General features: G+C 55.6%; 1 protein-coding gene across 3 annotated transcripts in view; it reads left to right on the top strand.

Moving 5' to 3' along the window:
- Nucleotides 1-430: 430 nt before the first annotated feature.
- Nucleotides 431-19,874, top strand: part of CRTC1 (CREB regulated transcription coactivator 1) — an 80,882-nt gene continuing 61,438 nt past the window's right edge. For all 3 annotated transcript variants that reach the window (XM_052643103.1, XM_052643102.1, XM_052643101.1), the window contains exon 1: nucleotides 431-559. In XM_052643103.1, the coding sequence (XP_052499063.1) occupies nucleotides 434-559 (126 nt within the window). In that variant the 5' untranslated portion in view covers nucleotides 431-433. The remainder of the gene's footprint in view (nucleotides 560-19,874) is intronic.

Raw genomic sequence — 19,874 nt, 5'->3', positions numbered from 1 at the left:
TCAGCTTCGAGAGCTACCTGTCCTTGGAGTGGGTGCTTGCTCCAACCTGGTGACCTGGAAGGACCTGCCTCGAGGAGTCACTCTCTTAGGGGCTCCAGCGCCCCAGTCCGCTCCCGGGCCATAGCCAACAGCCAAGCAGCCGCTGTCCAGCGGGCCAGGAGACGGCTCACTGCGCCTGCGCCGAAGTCCTTGCCCTCCGGCTCCCACCTCCCCTTCTGGCCTCGGAGCGCGCCGCCGAAGCGCGCGCATGCGCCATCGCCCCCGCGTCGCGCGCCTCTCCTATGCGCACGCGCCGCTCTCACGCCCGCCGACGCGCCTGCGCACTGCCCGCCGCCCGCGGGTCTGGTCGGCGCTTGCGTGGTGGCACCGGCGAGTGGGGGGGCGAGGAGGTGGAGGAGGAGGAGGAGGAGGAGGAGGAGGCGGCGGCGAGAAGATGGCGACTTCGAACAATCCGCGGAAATTCAGCGAGAAGATCGCGCTGCACAACCAGAAGCAAGCGGAGGAGACAGCGGCTTTCGAGGAGGTCATGAAGGACCTGAGCCTGACGCGGGCCGCGCGGGTAAGGGGGCTTCCCTCGCCGACCCCTCTGGGCCGGAGAGGGAGGGAGGGGGCGCGTGTCCCGCGCGTGCACGGGGCGGGGGGCGCGCGGCGGGGGCGGGGCGCGCGGCGGGGGCGGGGCTTGGCGCGGCCCGAGGAGACAGGTGTCCCCACGCCCCGGGCGTCGTGGGCGGGGACAGGTGCCCCCACATCATCGATACCTGAAGGGGTACAGGTGTCTCTCCATCACCGCTACCTGAAGTGGGGGACAGGTGTCACCACATCACGGTTCCCTGTATGAGCAGGAGCCTCTATCATTACTAGTTGGAGGGAACAGGTGCCGCTACAGCATTGTTACCTGAGGGGGGGAAGGTGTCCCCACATTGCTACCTGATAGGTGCTTTTATATCACTGCTCCCTAGGGGAGTGATACTGAGGCTCTTGAACTGGGTGCTGCTTGCTAGCATCACTGTTAACTGGGAAGCTGGGATAGGTGCTCCTATATCATTGGTACCTGAAGGGGACAGCTGCCCCCTCACCCTTGCTACCTGGAAGGACAGGTGTCTCTACATCACTGTCATCTGTGCACGCACTCCCTGAGTGTTGGGGGAGGGACAGGTGCCCCTACTTGCAGACCTGTGGTGGGATAGGTGTTTCTCCCTTTTGGATATCTGAGGCAAAGGTCTGGCGCCTCCCGTGTGGGGACCTGAGTGGGGTCAGGAAGGCAGATTGGGCTCAGTCTTGGAACTTGGAGTGGCAACAGCTGCCCCTTCCCCAGTGCAGCCCATATGGTGGGGACCAGGTGTTGTTCCTCCCACAAGGACAGGGGACAGCTGGCCACAGATGGCCCCTGGCCCCTCAGGACCGGGGTGGAGGGACAGTTCTTCGTCAGATGGCGGGTGCATTTGGTGTGCAGGGGCAGGCCAGCTGGCCTGCCAGCCTCGCCTGGGGAGCCGCTGTGGGCCTGGAGCAGGGGCTTGGTCGTGGCTGGGCTTGGGGGCCTGGCTCTCCTTCTGGGCCCCAGCCCTCTGGCAACCGCCTTGAAGTGCAGACTCCTTGGGTCTCGGTGGCCTCCTTTGTGGAGTGTGTCTTGCAAGCCCTTCCTGGTGGTTGAGGGAGGGGAGCATGCTTTGCACAGGTGGCCGTAAATCTCTGCTTTGATCCTGTGGAGGGATGGGACCTCCATGCTGCACCCTGGGGCCTTGGGGAGGGGTTGAGTGGGAGCTACAGACACCTGCTTCACTGGTTTCTGGATTTGGCATCTGAGTTGACTGTCCTTGGGCTTCCCTGGTGGCTCAGATGGTAAAGAATCTGCCTGCAGTGCAGAGACCCGGGTTCGATTCCTCAGTCGGGAAGATCCCCTGAAAGGAATGGCTATCCACTCCAGTATTCTTGCCTGGAGAATCTCATGGACTGAGAAGCTTGGCAGGCTACAGTCCATGGGGTCAGAAAGAGTTGGACCCGGCTGAGCAACTAACATTTGATTCTTCTAGGCAGATCCACTGTAGCTTTGTGGTGTGAGCCTCAGTCTCTGATTCCTCGGGTGGGATTTTGGGGTGATGTTATTTTTTTTTTAATAAGTTGCTTGTTTTTCTTTGAGATCTTGAGCTAAAGACTAGAATGTGTATCTCCATTTCCATGCATTTGTTCAGCACATATCAATTGGGTGCTCACTGTCGGACAGGTCCTGCCTGTCCCTGCTCCAGGATGTGGCTGCTGAATGAATGAATGACAGTGTGCAACCTGAGTGTCCTCCACACGCCAAGATTTCTAAGGACAGGGGCGTCCACTTCATCTTGTCTCCAGCATGCGGCATGTCCTAGCATGCAGTAGGTGTCCAGTGTATGTGGTATGACAGGAAGAAGGGGTCACACTCATTTGTGGCAGTCTTCAGGTTTCAGCTGTAAGGTTGGAAATGAATTATTGTTGAAAACATTTCTTTAAAATAACAGCTTTTTCAAGATATAGTTTGTGCATCATATAATTTACTTATTTGAAGTGTATAGTTCAGTGGTTTTTAGTATATTTACAGAGTTGTGCCATCATCACCGCTGTCTAATTCCAGAACGTTATCATCACTCCCGTAAGAAGCTCCTCACCCGTTAGCAATCACTTTTCATTTGCTGCTCCCCCAGCCCCCTGGCAGCCACCAACTTTTCTGTTTTTGTGGATTTACCTGTTCTGGACATTTCGTATAAATGGGATCATACAAGATGTGGCCTTTTGCGTCTGCTTCCTTTCACTGAGTGTAGTGTGTTTGAGGTTCATCCACGTTTTAGCATGTACCGGGAAACTTCTTTCCTTTTTATGTGCTAAGTCGCTTCAGTTGTGTCTGACTCTTTGCGACCATAGCCCGCCATGCTTCTCTGTCCGTGGGATTCTTTAGGCAAGAATACTGGAGTGGGTTGCCATGCCCTCCTCTTCCCTTTTTACAGCTGAGTACTATTCCTGGGTGTGGACAGACCACATTTGTTTATCCATTTATTGGTTGATGGATTTAGAGATTCTAAAATATAAAGTTTATTTATTTTGGCTGCGCTGGGGGTTCGTTGGGGCCCGAGGGCTCTCTAGTTGCGGTGTGCGGACTTAGCTGCCCCACAGCATGTGGGATCTTAGTTCTATGAGCAGGAATTGAACTCGCAGCCTCTGTATTGGAAGATGGCTTCTGAACCACTGGACCATCCGGGAAGTCCCTAGAAAAGCTTTTTTAAGATTTGCAGACAGCACTTCCCTTGGCCCCCGGGAACCATTTCCCATCTCTCTGTTGGCCTCCTTTACATTGGAAGCTGGGGAGGTGGGGTGGGCGTGGGCCCTGGGCAGAGGTGAGCTTATACTAGATTGTTACAGACAGAGCAGTGCTCTCTGTTGGGGGTAGTTCTGTCCTAGGGGACACTGGGCAGCGACATTTCTGGTTGTCTCATCTGGGCAAAGAGCAGCTACTGGCGTCTGGTGGGTGGAGAGTGGGGGTGCCACCCAGCACCCCACAATGCACAGATGGTGATCTGGCCGCAGCTGTCAGCAGTGCCAGGGCCGAGAAGCCTTTGGTTTGGAGGAAACTCTGTGTGGGGAGGGGCGTGCGAGCTATGTGCCTGGGCAGATAGTTCAAAACTCTGCGCCCACCATGGGTGGGCCTTTGCCTGCGCCTGAGCCTGGGCTGGCAGGCTGGTTCCCAGCCGTTCCCGGGACTGCCTGTGGCGCGCGGCACAGCTGCGGCGTGTGGCGCAGGCGAGCCTGCTCGGGGCGGGTCTCCTGCTGCACACCCCCCGTGGCCGCAGCCTGCGGTGCTGCCTCCGCCTGCGGTCAGCACGGGAGCTGCTGTGCCTGCCGCCGCCTCCTCCCGGCCAGCCGTCCGTCCCGGAGCGAGCGGCGCCACTCATGTCGACTGTCTGCCCGTGATCTTCTGTGGTGATGGGTGTGCCCACCGAGCCGTGCCCACCGAGCCTCCTCCTGTGACAGGGTGGCCGGCAGGTGTTGAGCCTGGGGCTCATCCATGCTGTCACGTTACTTGGGGCAGGGACCCCAAGGGCTAGGTCGGGCCGGGGGGTGGGGAGTGAGGTCCCCTTGCGAGCAGCAGGGTAGAGGGGTGAGTGCGTGAACCTTCCTTCCCCATCCTTGGACTTGGGCAGCCTGATGTACGGGCAGGGCTGTGACACTCTACTGTGTGACTTGGGGCGGGTTTCTTAACCTCTCTGGGCCTCAGAATCCTGATCTGTGCTTACTCCACAAAATGACATTTGTGCTTGCCCAGCATATCCCAGAGGCAGTGCTAGGCACTAGGGTGGTTGCTGTTCAGTAGCTAAGTCATGTCCAGCTCTCTGTGGCCCCAAGGACTGCAGCACACCAGGGTTCCTTGTCCTTCACTGGTCTCCACTATCTTCACTCGTGTCCTTTGAGTTGGTGATGCCATCCAACCATCTCATCCTCTGTCGCCCCCTTCTCCTCCTGCCTTCAGTCTTTCCCAGCATCAGGGTCTTTTCCAAGGAGTCAGCTCTTTGCATCACATGGCCAAAATATTGGAGCTTCAGCTTCCAGTGCATATTCAGGGTTGATTTCCTTGAGGATTAACTGGTGTGATCTCCTTGCTGTCCAAGGGACTCTGAAGAGTCTTCCCCAGCACCACAGTGGAGCCAGCAGCATACTGAGGCATGTGAGGACCGTGTTCTTGGAGAGGCAGCGTGGTTTTAGCATGGGACAGGAGAGACTTGCTCCAAATAAACAAGGCAGAAGCTCTCGGAGAGAAGCAAATCGATGTGCTAGGAATGGCTAGGGTGGGAGGCTGACGCTTGGACAGTGAGACAGAGCCCCCCCATGCCGGGGAGGGTTGTCCCTTGTGAGGGAGGCAGGTGCAGAGACCCCAAGGTGAGAAGGGCTTGGCACGGTTGAAGGTGCATGTTGAGAGAGAGGAGAGATGAAACCGGCCCCTGAGCAAGGAGCCCTGGGAAGATTTGCGATGGTCAGCGGCCTGGTCCTTTGCTTGTTTTTGTAGCAGCTTTATTGAGATATCATTCCCAATACGTTCTGACCAGTCATTGAAGCTGTACCATCCAGTGGTTTTTACCATATACACAGAGTTATATAACCATCACCTGTCGACTTTAGAACGTTTTCATCACCCCAGAGAGAAACCCTGTCCCTGGGACTTTGCTGGCTTGCCAGTGGTTGGGACTCCATTCTTCCAGTGCGGGGGGCACAGGTTCAGTCCCTGGTCAGGAAACCAGGATCCCACATGCTGCTTGGCACAGCCGAAAAATGAAAATAACAATGAGAATAATAAAATATTAAAAAAGAAATGCTTAGAAAAAAAAAAGAAACCTCCATCCCCATGAACAGTCACTCCCCAAGCCCCTGGTGACCACTGATCACCCTCCATCCCTGTGGGTTTGCGTGTCCTGGACGTTTCAGAGAAATGGGATCATGCAAGATGTGGCCTTATATGTCTGATGTCTCAGACATAAACTCGGTATGTTTCTGAGGTTCACCCATGCTGTAGGGTGTATCAGGCCTTCCTTCCCTTTTAAAAAATAGTGGTATAACATACACGACATGCGTTTACCGTCTTAAGCATCGTGAACAGTTCGGTGGTGTTACGTGCTTTCTCCATCATCTTGCTTCATTGCTCTTTTCTAAAAAATTATCTGTTTCTGGCCGCACTGAGTCCTCGCTGTGGAGTGTGGCTTCTTGCTGTGGTGGTTTCTCTTGTTTTGGAGCCTGAGCTCTAGGCACGGGGCTTCAGGCGTTGTGGTGCACGGGCAGTTGCTCCGCAGCACGTGGGATCTTCCAGGACCAGGGATCAGGCCCGTGTGCCCTCATTGGCAGGCGAATTCTTTACCACTGGAACACCAGGGCAGCCCCGCCTCATTCCTCTTTAAGGTGAATGATACTCCACTGTGTGGAGACACCACATTTTGAGCGCCTGTTCATTCACCGGGGGACACCTGGGCTGCCCCTGCCTTTTTGGCCATTGTGAGTAGCACTGCCGGGGACGTTCCTGTCCGGTTGCCTGTACAGATGCAGGTCTTCCTTGCCGCTGGGTGTCTGTGCCATGGGGTAGAGTTGCTCAGTCAAGTGGTGACTCTCCATTTGATCATTTAAGGATGCTTCGTGTCTTACCAAGATGGCCAAGAACTGAATGGGCAGGAGAGGTGAGAAGGGAAGCAGGCAGAGGGTGAGAGGCTGCTGTTAGCCTTGGGCTGGAGAATGGAGAAGGTGTCCATGGCAGTGACCCAGAACAGTGGGTATCAGTGATATTTTGGCAGCAGAGGTGACTGAGTGTGTGGGTGGATCGAATGTGGGAGGTGAGGGCAAGGGATGCGGGCGAGTCGCCCAGTTGCCAGCGGCTCAGGGCACAGGAGGCTCTGCCTGTGACCGATCACTGAACATCCCAGGGAGCAGCGCCTGGGCCAGGAAAAGCCTGCCTACAAAGCGGTCCATGGGGACCCGGCTGGGGCTGCTGGCTCTCGCTGTGCTGAGGGCGGGTGTTCTCCGGGTCCTACCCTGTGACGGGGGTGGCTCTGCACAGGCTGTTGGGAAACCAGGCCCCTGGGCCGCAGCCACCGCACAGTGGTGTCTTGGGTTAGCTGAGCGTAGAGGCTGCCCCCCCAGTCCTGGCCTCCGTCCTGGCTTTGGCACCGTTTGCCTCTGTGCCGGCTGCTTCAAGTGTCTGGTGCCATCTGTAGCCTTGACACACACACGCATGCACGCAGGACTCGCCGAGCTGCTCTGTGGAGAGCATGGGATGCACCGTCGCCCGCCTCCAGAAGGCCCCAGTCTCCGTGCGCTCCAGCTTGTGAGCTGCCTGCCCAATAGTGGGTGGAATGGGGGCCTTGAAGAAGATAGGCCCCATCCTGCCCTCCAGAACGTGTGAAGTGAAGTGTTAGTCACTCAGTCGTGGCTGGCTGACTGTGACCCCATGGACTATAGCCTGCCAGGCTCCTGTGTCCATGGGATTCTCCGGCAAGAATACTGGAGTGGGTTGCCATGCCCTCCTCCATGGGATTGTCCTGACCCAGGGATGGAACCCACATCTCCTGCATTGCAGGAGGATTCTTTACTGTCTGAGCTACCAGCAGAGCCCAATAACCTGTGAGTGTGACCGATTTCTGAAAAAAGTCTCTGCAGATATGAGTAGGGTAAAGATCTTTAGATGAGCTTGTCCTGAATTTAGGGTGATCGGATGACTGGCACCGTCATGAACAGAGGAGAAGACACAGACTCACTTGGGAGAGGCCGTGCATGATGGAGGCAGAGATTGGAGTGTTGCAGCCTTGGGCCAAGGATGCATGGAGCCCCCAGAAGCTGAAAGAGGCGAGACAGGGTCCTCCAGAGGGATTGTGGCCCTGCTGACACCTCGATTCTGGGTGTCTGACCTCCAGAATTGTATAAAAATGAATTCCTCTTGTTTTATGCCCCTGCCTTCCCTCCACTGGCAGTCGTTTATGATGGCAGCCCCAGGACACTTTTCCCTGGGCTGCAGAGTCTGAGTACCTTGCGGAAGCCGCCGTGATGCAGTGGGCCTCAGGGGTCACCTGCAGACGTGCACACTTGTCTTTCTCTGGCAGCTCACTCAGTCATGTTTTCCTCAAGTGAACCTGTCATTTCACCCATTGTCAGGAACTGGAGCCTCTCACTCTGAACTGGGCCTGGTGGGGATAGTGGACAAGCCAGAAAGACAATAGCAGGAGCGTGGGCCCTAGGGCAGGAGGGGTGTTGAGTGGCAGGTGGGATTTAGTTCCCTGACCAGGCATCGAACCCGTGCCCTCTGCATTGGAAGAGCGGAGTCTTAACTGCTGGACAGGCAGGGAAGTCCCAGGAGAGGGCATCTTGTTGTCAAGGAGCTGACCAAGAGTGCAGTCAGAGTGGGGCAGGGGATGGGAATTCCCTGGCAGTTCAGTGGTTAAGACCCTATGAGCTTTCACTGCCGAGGGCCTGGGTTCAATCCCTGGTAGGGGAACTAAGATCCTGCAAGCTGCCCAGCGTAGCCAAAGAATAAAAAATAAATAAATAAATATTAGAGTGTGGCAAAGGTGCAGGATGAGGATTTTGGGTGGGTGGGTCACGTTTGCTCTTTGCAGGCTTGGTTCCTGCTCCACGCTGGGCACTGGGTGGTTTTTGCTCACCCCCTCCTGCCAGCCCACAGAGAAGAGGTGTCTTCTTTGCCTGTGGGCCAGTGGGGCAACTGAGGCCCAGAGCTGCATCCCAGTTGGGAAGAGACAGCCCTGGGATGAGCATGTATGATATGTCTGAAACAAGGAATTAAGAACACAAACTGGAACCTTCTGTTGCTCACAAGAGACTACTTGGCCCCGCTTGGGCCATGGTTTCTCTGAAAGATGACTGAGTTTCTCCAGCCACACCCACATTTTTCTTTTGACTTGGACCCTGGAATCCATATTTCCTGCCATTAATTGTCCTTGTCTTGAAGGCAGCAGCCTTGGGACACCATCACATACACCTTTGTGCAAGGCCTACGGCTCTTTTCCCTGTGAAAGCCACAGCCCATATCAGGCTGGTTGCCAAAGTCTCTGTGGCTGACACGGGACACACTTCTAGATAAATTTGTCCAGTGGTCATTTGGAAGGAGGCTATCTTTGGGGAGCCCTGGTTCTGATCTGACCTTTCCAGTCACACATCCTCAGGGGACTGATGAGTGGCCCTGCCTGTCTGGGGTCCTGTGTAGAGAACCCTTCCGAAGCTCGTGGCCAGCCCAGGGCCTCAGAACTGTGCAGAGTAGTGACTTTTTTTTTTCTTTAATAAAAACTGTAAAACAAAACTGTAGTGGCCCTTGCCTTCTTCTTTTTAAATATATATTTTTAACTTAGTTAGTTGGCTTTGCTGGGTCCTAGTCGTGGCACTTGGGATCCTCGGTCTTTGCTGCAGCGCGTGGGATCTTTAACTGTGGCGTGTGAACTCTTAGTTGTGGCATGTGGGATCCAGTTCCCCGACCAGGAATCAAACTCAGGCCCCCTGCACTGGGAGTTCGGAGTCTTAGCCAGGGGACCACCAGGGAAGTCCCAGAGTGACCTTAAAAAAAAAAAAAACCTGAAAAAAAAATCGAGGTGAAATTCACTTAAAATGAACCACTTTAATGTACATTTCGGTGGCATTTAGGATGTTCGCAGTGCTGTGCAGCCGTCACCTCTTTCTAGTTCCAGAGCATTCCCGTCACCCCAGGAGGAAACCCCATCCCCATGAGCCGTCACTCCCCAGCCTCCCCTCCCCCACCCCCAGGAGCCGCTCATCTGCCTTCTGTCTCTGTGGAGCGGCCCTCTGGACATTTCGTGGAAACGAGGCCTTGCAGCTCGTGGCTTTTCCTGCCTGGCTGCTTCCACTCAGCGTGAGGTTTCTGAGGTTTCTGCACACTGTGGCTTGTATCGAGGGGCATTCCTTTGTGTGGCCACGTGACGATCCAGCCGTGTGGGTGGACCACCCTTAGCTTGTCTGCTACCTGTTAGTGGGTGTGTGGGCTCTTTCCCACTCACTCACTGTCACGGATGGCGCTGCTGTGAACGTGTGTGTGCAAGTGTTTGCACAAGCCCCTGTTTTTGCCTTGCGGGCATATGCCTGAAAGTGCGATTGCCTGGCTTATGGATTGACTAGGTGGTAGCCGACGGGCAGGGTGTGTAGTGCTAGGAGGACCCATGTGCTGGGGGTAATCCAGGAATGCTTCCTGGACCTGCAGTAGGTGTGGAACCAGACATGTCTGTGGCTGGGTGAGGGTCAGGCATGGGCACCCAGGGCCTAGTTCCAAGGCCAGGCCACCGTCTCACTTCCTTGACTGGCACCCACTGTTAGAAATTTGTGTTTCGGGTCATACCAGCAGCCACTACCAAACATACAATTGACACAGTTTTCTTCAAGGAGCTCAGCCCTCCCTGTGTGTATGGAAAATTAATATAATTGGGTCCCTTCTGTTTATTATAAAATGCCAGCAGGGACCCACTAAATTGATTTAATAACCTGTTAATCCAGGGTTCGACAAGCTATGCCTGTTTTTTGTAGAGAAAGTTTTATTAGAACATGGCCATGCCCATTCATTTATACCTTGTTTGTGGCAGTAGAATCATTGTGGCGGAGGCCTGTTGACCTGAGGAGGTGCAGATAGCTACCATGTGTCCCTTCAGAGGAGTTTGTTGGCCCTGGGCCAGTGAGTCTCACCCACAGTTTGAGCCCCACTGACCTAGAGCAACAAGGAAGGTTGAGAAGGCGGTGGGCAGTGGTTCCGCCACTCTTGGGGGCTGCTGAACTGCCTCAGAGCTGAAGGATGCAGGTTCCCGGGCTCCCCCAAGATCCTGTTTCTGCAGGATCTGCCCCAGGCAGCGGGCTCACCAGGGCTTTGCCAGGCCGGGGGAGATGGTTGGCCTCCATCGCATGAGTGAGCGGGCTGTCTGGCCTCGGTGAGTGCTGTGGTAGTCACGTGGTCCATGCGGCCAGGGAGGGTCTGCCGTCACTTCCTGAGGCTGGCCTGGGTGCAGTGTCAGGTGCCTCTTCTTGACACCGTGGGCCTTCTGGTCCTGGTTGGGGGTACAGGGTTGCTCAGGTTACTCCGGGCCCGAGCACGCCCACTGCGGATGTCATGGAAGGTTGTGTGCTGGCCCTCCTCTGCCGTCCCTGGCCCTGGGAGCATCCCGGTTTCAGCTCGGTGGTATGGTCTCCCTTCCGTGCCATCCCATGAGAGGGTCGGGATGCAGAGTCCTTGGCGTTGGGCATTTCTTTTTAAACAGGGGCCTTTTAGAAAACGTCATGTGCATGTCGGGGCTGGGGTCTGGCCTGGGGAGAGACTGGCCTGACTGCAGTAGTGTGTGTGTTAGTCACTCGGTCATGACTGACTCTTTGCGACCCCATGGACTGTAGCCCGCCAGGCTCCTCTGTCCATAGGGTTCTCCAGGCAAGAATACTGCAGTGGGGTGCCATTTCTTTCTCCAGGGGATCTTCCCGACCCAAGGGTGGAGCCTGGGTCTCCTTCATGGCAGGCAGGTCCTTTATCGTCTGGTCCACCAGGGAAGCCCAGTGGGAGCTCACTGGTGGGAGGCATAGAAATGGGCCCCGCGGGGTGCGCGCTCTGGCTGGCTCTGCCTCGGGGGCTTTCGGTCACATCTGGGGGCGTTTTGGGTGGTCGCAGCTCGGGGCAGGGTGTGCACCTGGCCCGTGGTGGGTGGAGGCCGGGGGTGCTGCTCCGCACAGGGCAGCACCCACGAGGCCCCTGACGCCAGCGGCGCTCGGGTGGAGAAGCTCTGCTTCTGCGTCCCCCGTGCCAGGGCTGTGCAGGTGCGAAGGGGTTGGTGGAGGCCCTGGTTCCCTGAGGTGCACACCCCAAGCCTGGCGCCCTGACAACACCCTAGGCGGCCGATGGCCTCCTCCTGGGTTTATGGAGCGGCTCAGGGAGCAAAGGTCACAGAGCATTGGAGGCGGGAGAGCTGGGATTTGACCCCAGTCGGACAGACTCAGGCCCCAAATGTTTTCTTTTTTTTTTTTTTTGGCCACACCTTGCAGCATGTGGGATCCTAGTTCCCCGACCAGGAATCACTTATCCCTAACCCCCGCAACATTGGGCTCACAGTCCCAACCCCTGGACCGCCAGGGACGTACCCTACCCCCTTACATGTTTTCTCCTGTCTCACGTGGCTCCGGGTGTTGGCCCACTGCTCCAGGCAGGGCAGAAACTTCCAGGCTGCTGGAACCCTGTGTGTAGAGGGGACTGCTGAGGACTCTGCATGGGCAGAGGGCCTGGGCGGAAGGCAGGGGCGAGGGGGGAAGAGGACCCCAGGCCAGGCCCAGTGGGTGGGCTGTGGAGTGTTATGGGAATTTCCAGCAGGATGGCGACGTGAGCAACACGAAGGTGTGGGAGGGTGAGGGGCCAGACTTGCTGGAGCCCGGATGCGAATGCCCAGCGACTTGTCGCAGTCCCTCCGAGACGAGCCCGTGGTTTCCCTGGGCGCACGGAGGAGGAGCCAGGGCCTGGCAGGGCACTGGGCGGTTTGCTGGGTGTGGAGGTGCTGGGATCGACCCCTGTGCCTGAAGCCGGGGCTCACATTTTTCTTAAGGCAGCCACTGAAGAGTCTCGTCCAAGGCTGAGCTTCGAGTCATATCCATCTGTTGAGGACCGTGGAGGTCTCCCCTGGTGTTTTGCAAATCAGGGGTTCATTGTGTTCCCGAGGAGGAAGCCCCAGCTATACTTGATTTCCATCTGGCAAGTAATAAATATTGACTCTGACTCCTCGGCCCGGGAGGCTCGCGGGGGCTCCCTGTGCCTGGCCCGCTCTGCGTCTGTCTCTGCGGCCCCTGCAGCAGGGAGGGGCTGCAGCACCCTGGACTTGGTCATGGTGAGGACAGAGGGTTGGCCAGTTTGGGGCAGTTCAGAGGAAATAACGGGGGCTTCGTCTGTGGCTCAGCAGTGAGGGTCTGCCTGCTGTGCAGGAGATGTGGGTTTGATGCCTGGGTTGGGAAGACCCCCTGGAGAAGGGCATGGCACCCACTCCAGTACTCTTGCCTGGGAAATCGCATGGACAGAGGAGCCTGGCAGAGCAGTCCATGGGGTTGCAGAGAGTCGGACACGACTTAGTGACTAACCCACAACAAAAGAGGTAATGACGACAGGGTTTATTCAGAGGTAAGCAGCAAGGAGAGTGAGGTGGGGCCGCTCCAGCTGTGATGGGGGAGCCGGGGAGAAAGGGGTGGGGATGGGGCAGCCTCAGCTCACCTTGGAGCTCGTTGGATGGGTTTGCCCCACGTTTCTGGCTGGAGTGTCTCGGACCCCCTCTCCTCGCCTCCCTCCCTCCACCACATCCAGCCCTGTCCCAGAGCAGGGGGTCTGCCCTGCCCTGGCCAGGTGTGGCTCTGGTGCTGCCGGCTGGCTGGGGGTCCAGGTGCACAAACAAGGAAGCCACCGCGTGCCTCGTGGGCCGAGGATTCAGAGAGAGTCAATATTTATTATTTGCCAGATGGAAGTGAAGCGTAGCTGGGGCTTCCTCCTCAGGGTTCTCAGCTGGGCACGGAGGAGAGAAAATGCCTGGGATGGCGGTGGCAAGGGTGCGGAGTGGGCCTGCCGCTGGGTGTCTTCCTGCCTCCTCCCGGGTGAGTTTAGCCCTGAGGGGCTCTGGGGGTCACGGTGCTGTCTGCCTCACAGGATCGTGGTGAGACTGAGATGGGTTAACCCGTGGAGTGTGTCCGGAATGGGGCTTGCACTTAGGCGCTCACTGTGCGCTTGCTGTCGCTGAGATTCTGGAGGCGAGTGCTCGGGGAACGGATGGCAGCACTCAGCGGGCACTGGGTGGTCCAAAGACAGGCATGCAGGAGGCGCTTGGCTGGTGCTCAGCAGGTCCACAGTGTGCTCAGCAGGTGCTCCGCAGGCAGTAGTGGACGACCGATGGGCATGTAGCAGGCCCTCAGCAGGCGCACAGGGTGTGCCCAGCAGGTGCCCAGCAGGCACTTGGCAGCAGGCAGATACACTCAGCTGGCCCTGAGTGGGGATTCCACAGGCACTGAGCAGACACTGGACTGTGACCTCCCCGAGGGCAGGCCTATCACTAGTCCATTCTGGAATCTTCTAGGTGCAGGTGTCCTATGAAAGGGCCAGCTTCCCACCACACCGTCCGGCTTCTCCCCTTAAGTTGTGGAACTGTGGCGTGAGGTCCTGTTTCCCCCAGGGAATGTCTGTGTACCCAGGGTGAGGGGCCCGGAGCCAGGCAGCTAGTGAGGTCTTCCCGGAACTCCAGTGTTTCTGCAGTTTGAAGGATAAACCTGGAGTTTGTTGACCATGTATGACGTATTAGGGGTGGACTGGCAGACCCCCGTGGGCGCTGGGGGAGGGCCTGGGGCAGTATGGTGCCTCTTTGACCTGGGTCGGGGGACATGGGACGCACTGGGCCCCCAGTGAGGTCTCCAGGCAGGGGCCAGGGCTTGGACTGGAACGTTGATTCATTCAGTTAGTACTCATTGAGCACCTACTTAGTACTGGGCCCTGAGGATACCCTACAGAACAAGTCACCTGGAGTCCCTGCCCCAGGGAGGAACCATGCCAGCAGCTAGCTGGTCCTCGCCCCGAGGTCATGGCTGTGCGAGGGAAATGGGCTGGGAGTGGGGGGCCCTCTGGGGGAGATGGCATTCAGGCTGAGCCACAGGGCACAAGAGTGAACCGTGGAGCTGGGGGGAGGTGGCTGAGGCCTGTTGTTAGGGAGAGTCTGGCCCAGCTGCGGGCGATGTGTCATGAGCCCCCGTGATGGGTCAGAGTCTGGTGGCGGGGTGCTGCAGGAAGGTGGTGAGCAGGGCAGTGACATGTGATGTCGTTTTAGCAGAGACCCCTCCAGCCACCAGATGGGGACAGGCCTGAGGAGAGTGAGGGCAGGGGCTGCAGGGGCCTGGGAGGGGACTGCGTGCTAGGGAATGAACACCCAGCTCCTTCCAGACCAGGACTTGCTGACTTGGCAAAAGTTCTTTCACCCAAGAATCAGGAAGCTGGTTCCCAAGGGGGCTGATGGGGGAGGTTTATATGAAATCACTTTCACGTCATGTTCCAGTGGCCCCTGTAATGAGGAAAGGCATTTCCACAACAGATAAGAGGCTTGAGTTCTAATTTCACATGTGAAATTCTTTCTTCTCTGTTGGGCGGTCCCATGCTCACAAGGGTTTCATCCCAAAGCCGGGGCCTGGCCTCCTCTCCAGAGGGGTGAGTCTCTGCTGTGGACAGATCTTTTCCCCCGATGGCTGTGGAGCATCTGAGCCTCCATCCCTGGTTCCAGCCTCCTGAGCTGCCCTGCTCCTGCAAGGATGCTCATCCAGGGAGAAGCTCCAGGAGAGTTTTTGCAGACTGCCTTTCCTGGCCAGCTGGGCTTGCAGGGATGCACTCTGTCATGTTTTTTGTTTTTTTTTAAATAAAAAAGAAATTGTTTATATATCAAAACTTTGATAAGAATTGAAAACAGAAAACCCTCAGCACTTTGTTTGCCTCTGTGCATCTGACGCAGCTCACCTGGGCACAGAGGGTGCTTGGGTGCGTGCCAGCTGGTCCTTCGCCCAGAAATCTCAGGGAGGAAGTGTCGGCCTAGCCAGGCAGAGTGCCCAAGGCTGGCTCTGCAGGGCTGGCTAGTCCTCGGGCGGGGGACACGGGGAGGTGGAGCATGCCCCGCCAAGACCGAGGGTCGTCCGCCCTGCCGGAGCCTCTGAGGAGCTGCTGTGCCCTGGTCCAGGCCGACTGAAGAGCCTCTTCCACTTTAGAGGTTAAGTTCAGTGTTTCTCAAGTGACTTGGAGACAAAAACCTGGGCGGCCCTCCTCCACGGGTCCTTTTGCACCCGGGAGCCCTGTGGTGTTTTGATCGCTTCTGTTGTCCCAGGCGGGAGGGCTTTGATGGCTGTAATTAGGATGGGAGCAGCTTGTTACATCATCACAGACTCAGTGCACAGCCTCCAGAGAGCTTTATGGGGCCAGTGGCCTTGGTGCCGGGGAGATGCTCATTTCGTCCCTGTAGGCTCAGCGCATGCAGAGGAAGGAGCCCTGAGGGTAACAGGGGCCTGTGGGGATGGAGGGGTCACTTGTGCCCAAGAGCCCATTTTCTCCTTTCCCATGCAAGGCTAAAGTGGCTTTTCTTGTGGCTCAAAGCCCTGCGTCTCCTGGCTTCCCCCAGATGACACCTCCTCTTGTGCCTCAGTTTCCCACGTGTAGAGTTGTACAGGTTGGATGATGTGCCCACCCGAAGCACTTGGCCTCACACCTCCTGGGCACCAGGGTGACCCGGGGGGCAGCCGTGAGGGCAGGGTCTTGCCCTTTGCCCCCACGTGCCCTGACTAGACACGTGACAGTTGCCAAGAAACAGCTTAGAAACTCTCTATTCAGCTTTACTGGGGAGGGGCGTTAATTTCATTCCACGTTTGGGAGTCTGATTTTGTGTTGTTTGTTTTTAAAGGATTTATTTTTTGATCTGCGTCAGGGCTTAGTTGCTCCAGGGCGGGATCGTAGTTTCCTGAGATCAAGCCCCAGACCCCTGCATCGCCAGGGGGATTCTGTGTATACAGCTTCAGTCTTGGCCGCGCTGGGTCTTCCTTGCGGCCCGCAGGCGCTTTCCAGTTGCAGCGAGCGGGGGCTGTTCTTGGTTGCGGCGCACCGGCCTCTCGCTGTGGCGCTTCTCTTGCTGCGGAGCATGGACGCTTGGGCCTCGGTGGGTCGCAGTGCTCAGGCCCCAGCACATGGGCTCAGCAGCTGTGGTACACAGGCTCGGTTGCCCTGCGGCACACGGGATCTTCCCGGACTGAGGCTCGAACTCCGTGTCCCCTGCATTGGCAGGCGGATTCTTAACCACTAGAGCAGCAGGGAAGTCCTCTGTTCTCATATTAAACACTTGCTGTCTCTATGAATTTGACTGTTCTAGAGACCTTATGTAAGTGGACTGACTCATAATGTTTGTTTTTTTTGTGACTAGCTTGTTTTCACTTAGCATAGTGTCCTCAAAGTTCATCCGTGGTGTAGTACTGTGTGTCAGAATTTCCTTTCTTTTCAAAGTTGAATAATATTTCATTGTATGAATGGACCTCATTTGTTTATCCGTTCATTCTTCAGTGGACACTTGGGTCACTTGCACCTTTTGGCCATGGTGTGTAATGCTGCTGTGAACAGTAATGTACAAATGTCTGCTCCCATTTTGGGGGGTCATATACCCAAAAGCAGGATCTCTGAGTAATGTGGTCACGCGGTGTTTCGTTTTTTGGAGAACCTCCATGCTGTTTTCCACGGGGGCTGTGCCTTCCTGCCAGCAGGGCACAGGGGTCCAGTTGTCTCACGCCCTCACCACCACTTTCTGTTGTATGGCTTTTTTATTATAGCCATCCTGTGGGTGTGAGGTGGCATCTCATTGTGGATTTGACTTTCGTCTGCCTAATGATTGGTAATGCTGAACGTCTTTTCATGCACATGTTGGCCGTTTGTATGCTTTCTTTGGAGAGGTATCTATTTGGGTCCTCTGCCCTTCTTTTTTTAAATGTAAGTTTTAAGTGTACAGCATTCTCATTCATTGCTGCGTTCACTGCAGAGTGATCCCCAGCACAGGTCGCTACCGTTCGTCACCACAGTTGAGCCCTTCACCCATTTGTCCACCTCAACCCCTTCTCCCTCTGGAAATTGCTAATCATTTCTCTATCTATGAGTTTTTGTTTGTTCATTTTTTTTTAAGATTCCAGATACGAGTGAAATCATACAGTATTTGTTTTTTTTTTCATCTGACTCATTTAACAGAGCGTAACACTCGTATCCATCTATGTTGTCTCAAATGGTGCGACTTCATTCTTCTTTATGGCTGAGTAGTGCTGTGTATGTATGTGTAAATGCATATATATAAAACATTTTTTTATCCATTTTTCCATCGATGGGCACTCAGAGTGTTCCCATATCTTGGCCATTGTAAATAGTGCGGAAATGAACATAAGAGAGCATATATCTTTTCAAATTCTTTGTGTGTGTGTTACTTTGCCCATTTTTGAATTAAGTTGTTTTTTGCTGTTGAGTTTTAGAGTTCCGTGTATATATTCTGAATATTAATCCCTATCAGATACTTGATTTGCAAGCATTTTCTCACATTCCATGGGAGTGGGGCCTTTTCACTCTGTTGATGGTGTCCTTTGATACACAAATGTTTTCAATTTTGGGAAAGTCCAATTTATATATATTTTTCTTTTGTTGACTGTGCTTTTGGTGTGATAGCCAAGAAGTCATTGCCAAATCTAACATTATGAGACTTTTCCTCTGCTTTCTTTGGAGTCTTAGATTTTATAGTTTTTGTTATAAAGTTATAGTTTTATAGTTTCAGCTTTAGGTCTGGAATCCATGTTGAGTTAATTTCTGTATATGATATAAGAATTGGTTTAGCCTCAGTTTTTTTGCATGTGAACATCCAGTTTTCCCAGCACTATTTGTTGAAAAGACTGTTCTTTGCTTATTGAACGTTCTTGGCAACCTTGTCAAAAATCATTTGACCGTGTACGCGAGAGCTCATTTCTGGGCTCGCTCTCCTGCTCCGCCGGTGAACACGTCTTTATGTCAGTGTCACCCTGTCTTGGTTGTTGTAGCTTTGCAGCGAGTTTAAAAATCAGGAGATTCCCCTGGTGGTTCAGTGGCTAAGACTGTGTTCCCAATGCACGGGGTCCAGGTCTGATCCCTGGTCAGGGAACTAGATGCCACATGCCGCATCTAAAGATTTCTCATCGGCGATGAAGGTCAGAGATCCCTAAAGTGGCCAAATGAACAAATGTGTGTGTGTGTTATCCACTCAGCCGTGTCCGGCTGTTTGCGACCCCATGGACCAGCCCGCCAGGCTCCTTCTTTATCCTTTTAAAGAGTAAATAATTCTTTGAAAAAAAGAGAAATCAGGAAGTGTGAGTCCTCCAACTTTGTTCTTCTTTTTAAAGATGCTCTTGGCTATTTGGGGTCTCTTGAGATTCCATATGAATGTTACAGTGGATTTTTCTATTTCTGCCAAAAACATTGTTGAGATTTTTATACGGGTTGCATTGACTCTGAAGGTTGCTTTGGGTGTTGTTGCCATCCTAACAGTATGAAGTTCCCCTCCCCTTCTGCCTGCTGTGTGACCCAGGACAATCACATAACTGGCCCGTGTCAGTTTCCCCATCGCCGCCCCTCAGATGTGCTGTGGAGGGGGTCAACCCTGTCAGCGTGTGAATAGCCATTAGGACTGTTTCTGCACACACTGTGCCTGCCGATTGCCCTGAGGAGCTACTGACGGAGAGAGGAGCAGAGGTTGCTGGAGGGCAGGGCCAAGCCAGGAGTGCTGCCTGGAGGGGGAGAGCTCTGTGGTGGGACAGGAAGCGGGTGGGGAGCGACAGTGTCTTTGAGAGGAAGAGGAACGGCACGTCCTGCGGCGTGGAGCGTGGAGGGGGACTGCCTGGAACATGACCACGGTGAGAGGGAGGTTTGGGGGCCCAGGAGCAGTGGCAGAGAAGTGGCCGTGAGGCCAGCCACAGCTGGAGGCCCAGAGAAGAACGTGACCGCCCTCGGCTTTCTGGCTGCTGCACAGGAGAGGTCATGGTGTCGTCTGCCAGCGGTGGGAGGCGCGGGGGAGTGGAATGGAGTGTCTGGGGGGACGCGAGCCTGGGGAGGGGTGCTGGGGTGGAGGAGGGTCCCATGAGCATCACGAAGAGCATTCCGCAGGACCAGGTGGCACACTGCTGTTGCCAGCTGACTCGGCATCCAGGGCTTCCCCAGATGGGGCGACCCGTGAGAAGCAGGGGCCCTGAGTCCTTAAAAAGTCATGTGGGAGGGAGCTGGGAGGGGACCATAGGCTGGAGGCTGGGGGGGTAGTGAAGCAAGGCGAGGGAGGTCCCCTCGCCAGGGCAGCCATGGGCATCAGGCTAGAGAGGTGACCCCCCTCGTCCAGAGGCCTGCTCTGAGCCTGCATGGTGCTGGAGGTGCCAGGCTCCAGCTGCTCCTGGGGCAGGGGACCACATGGGGCTCAGTGGTGCCCTGAGTGAAGTTTGCCCAGAGGGCTCCGCTAGCAGAGGTCACAGCAGCTGCAGAGGCTTGGCATGGGGGAGGGTGCACTTGAGAAGGTGGGGACCAAGGAGACAGGATCCTGAGGGCGCCCGTCCTGGCCTCGTGCCCCTGAAGGCACGTGGGCCTTCATCCTGAGGGCGCTGGCAGGGAGCCTGCAGTGAGGGGCACAGCCGCTGGGGCAGGGGAGCGGCAGGTGACTGGCCCTGGAGACCGCTGGAGCACCTTTCTTCTCTCTTTAAATTTATTTTTATTAATTTGCTTTATTTGGCTGCGCCAGCTCTTAGTTGGGCTTCCCCAGTGGCCCAGTGGTAAAGAATCCGCCTGCAATGCGGGAGCCGCAGGTTCGCTC

Source organism: Budorcas taxicolor, chromosome 7, assembly GCF_023091745.1.
Source record: "Budorcas taxicolor isolate Tak-1 chromosome 7, Takin1.1, whole genome shotgun sequence".
NCBI lineage: Eukaryota > Metazoa > Chordata > Mammalia > Artiodactyla > Bovidae > Budorcas > Budorcas taxicolor.
This window is presented reverse-complemented; position numbering and strand designations above follow the sequence as displayed.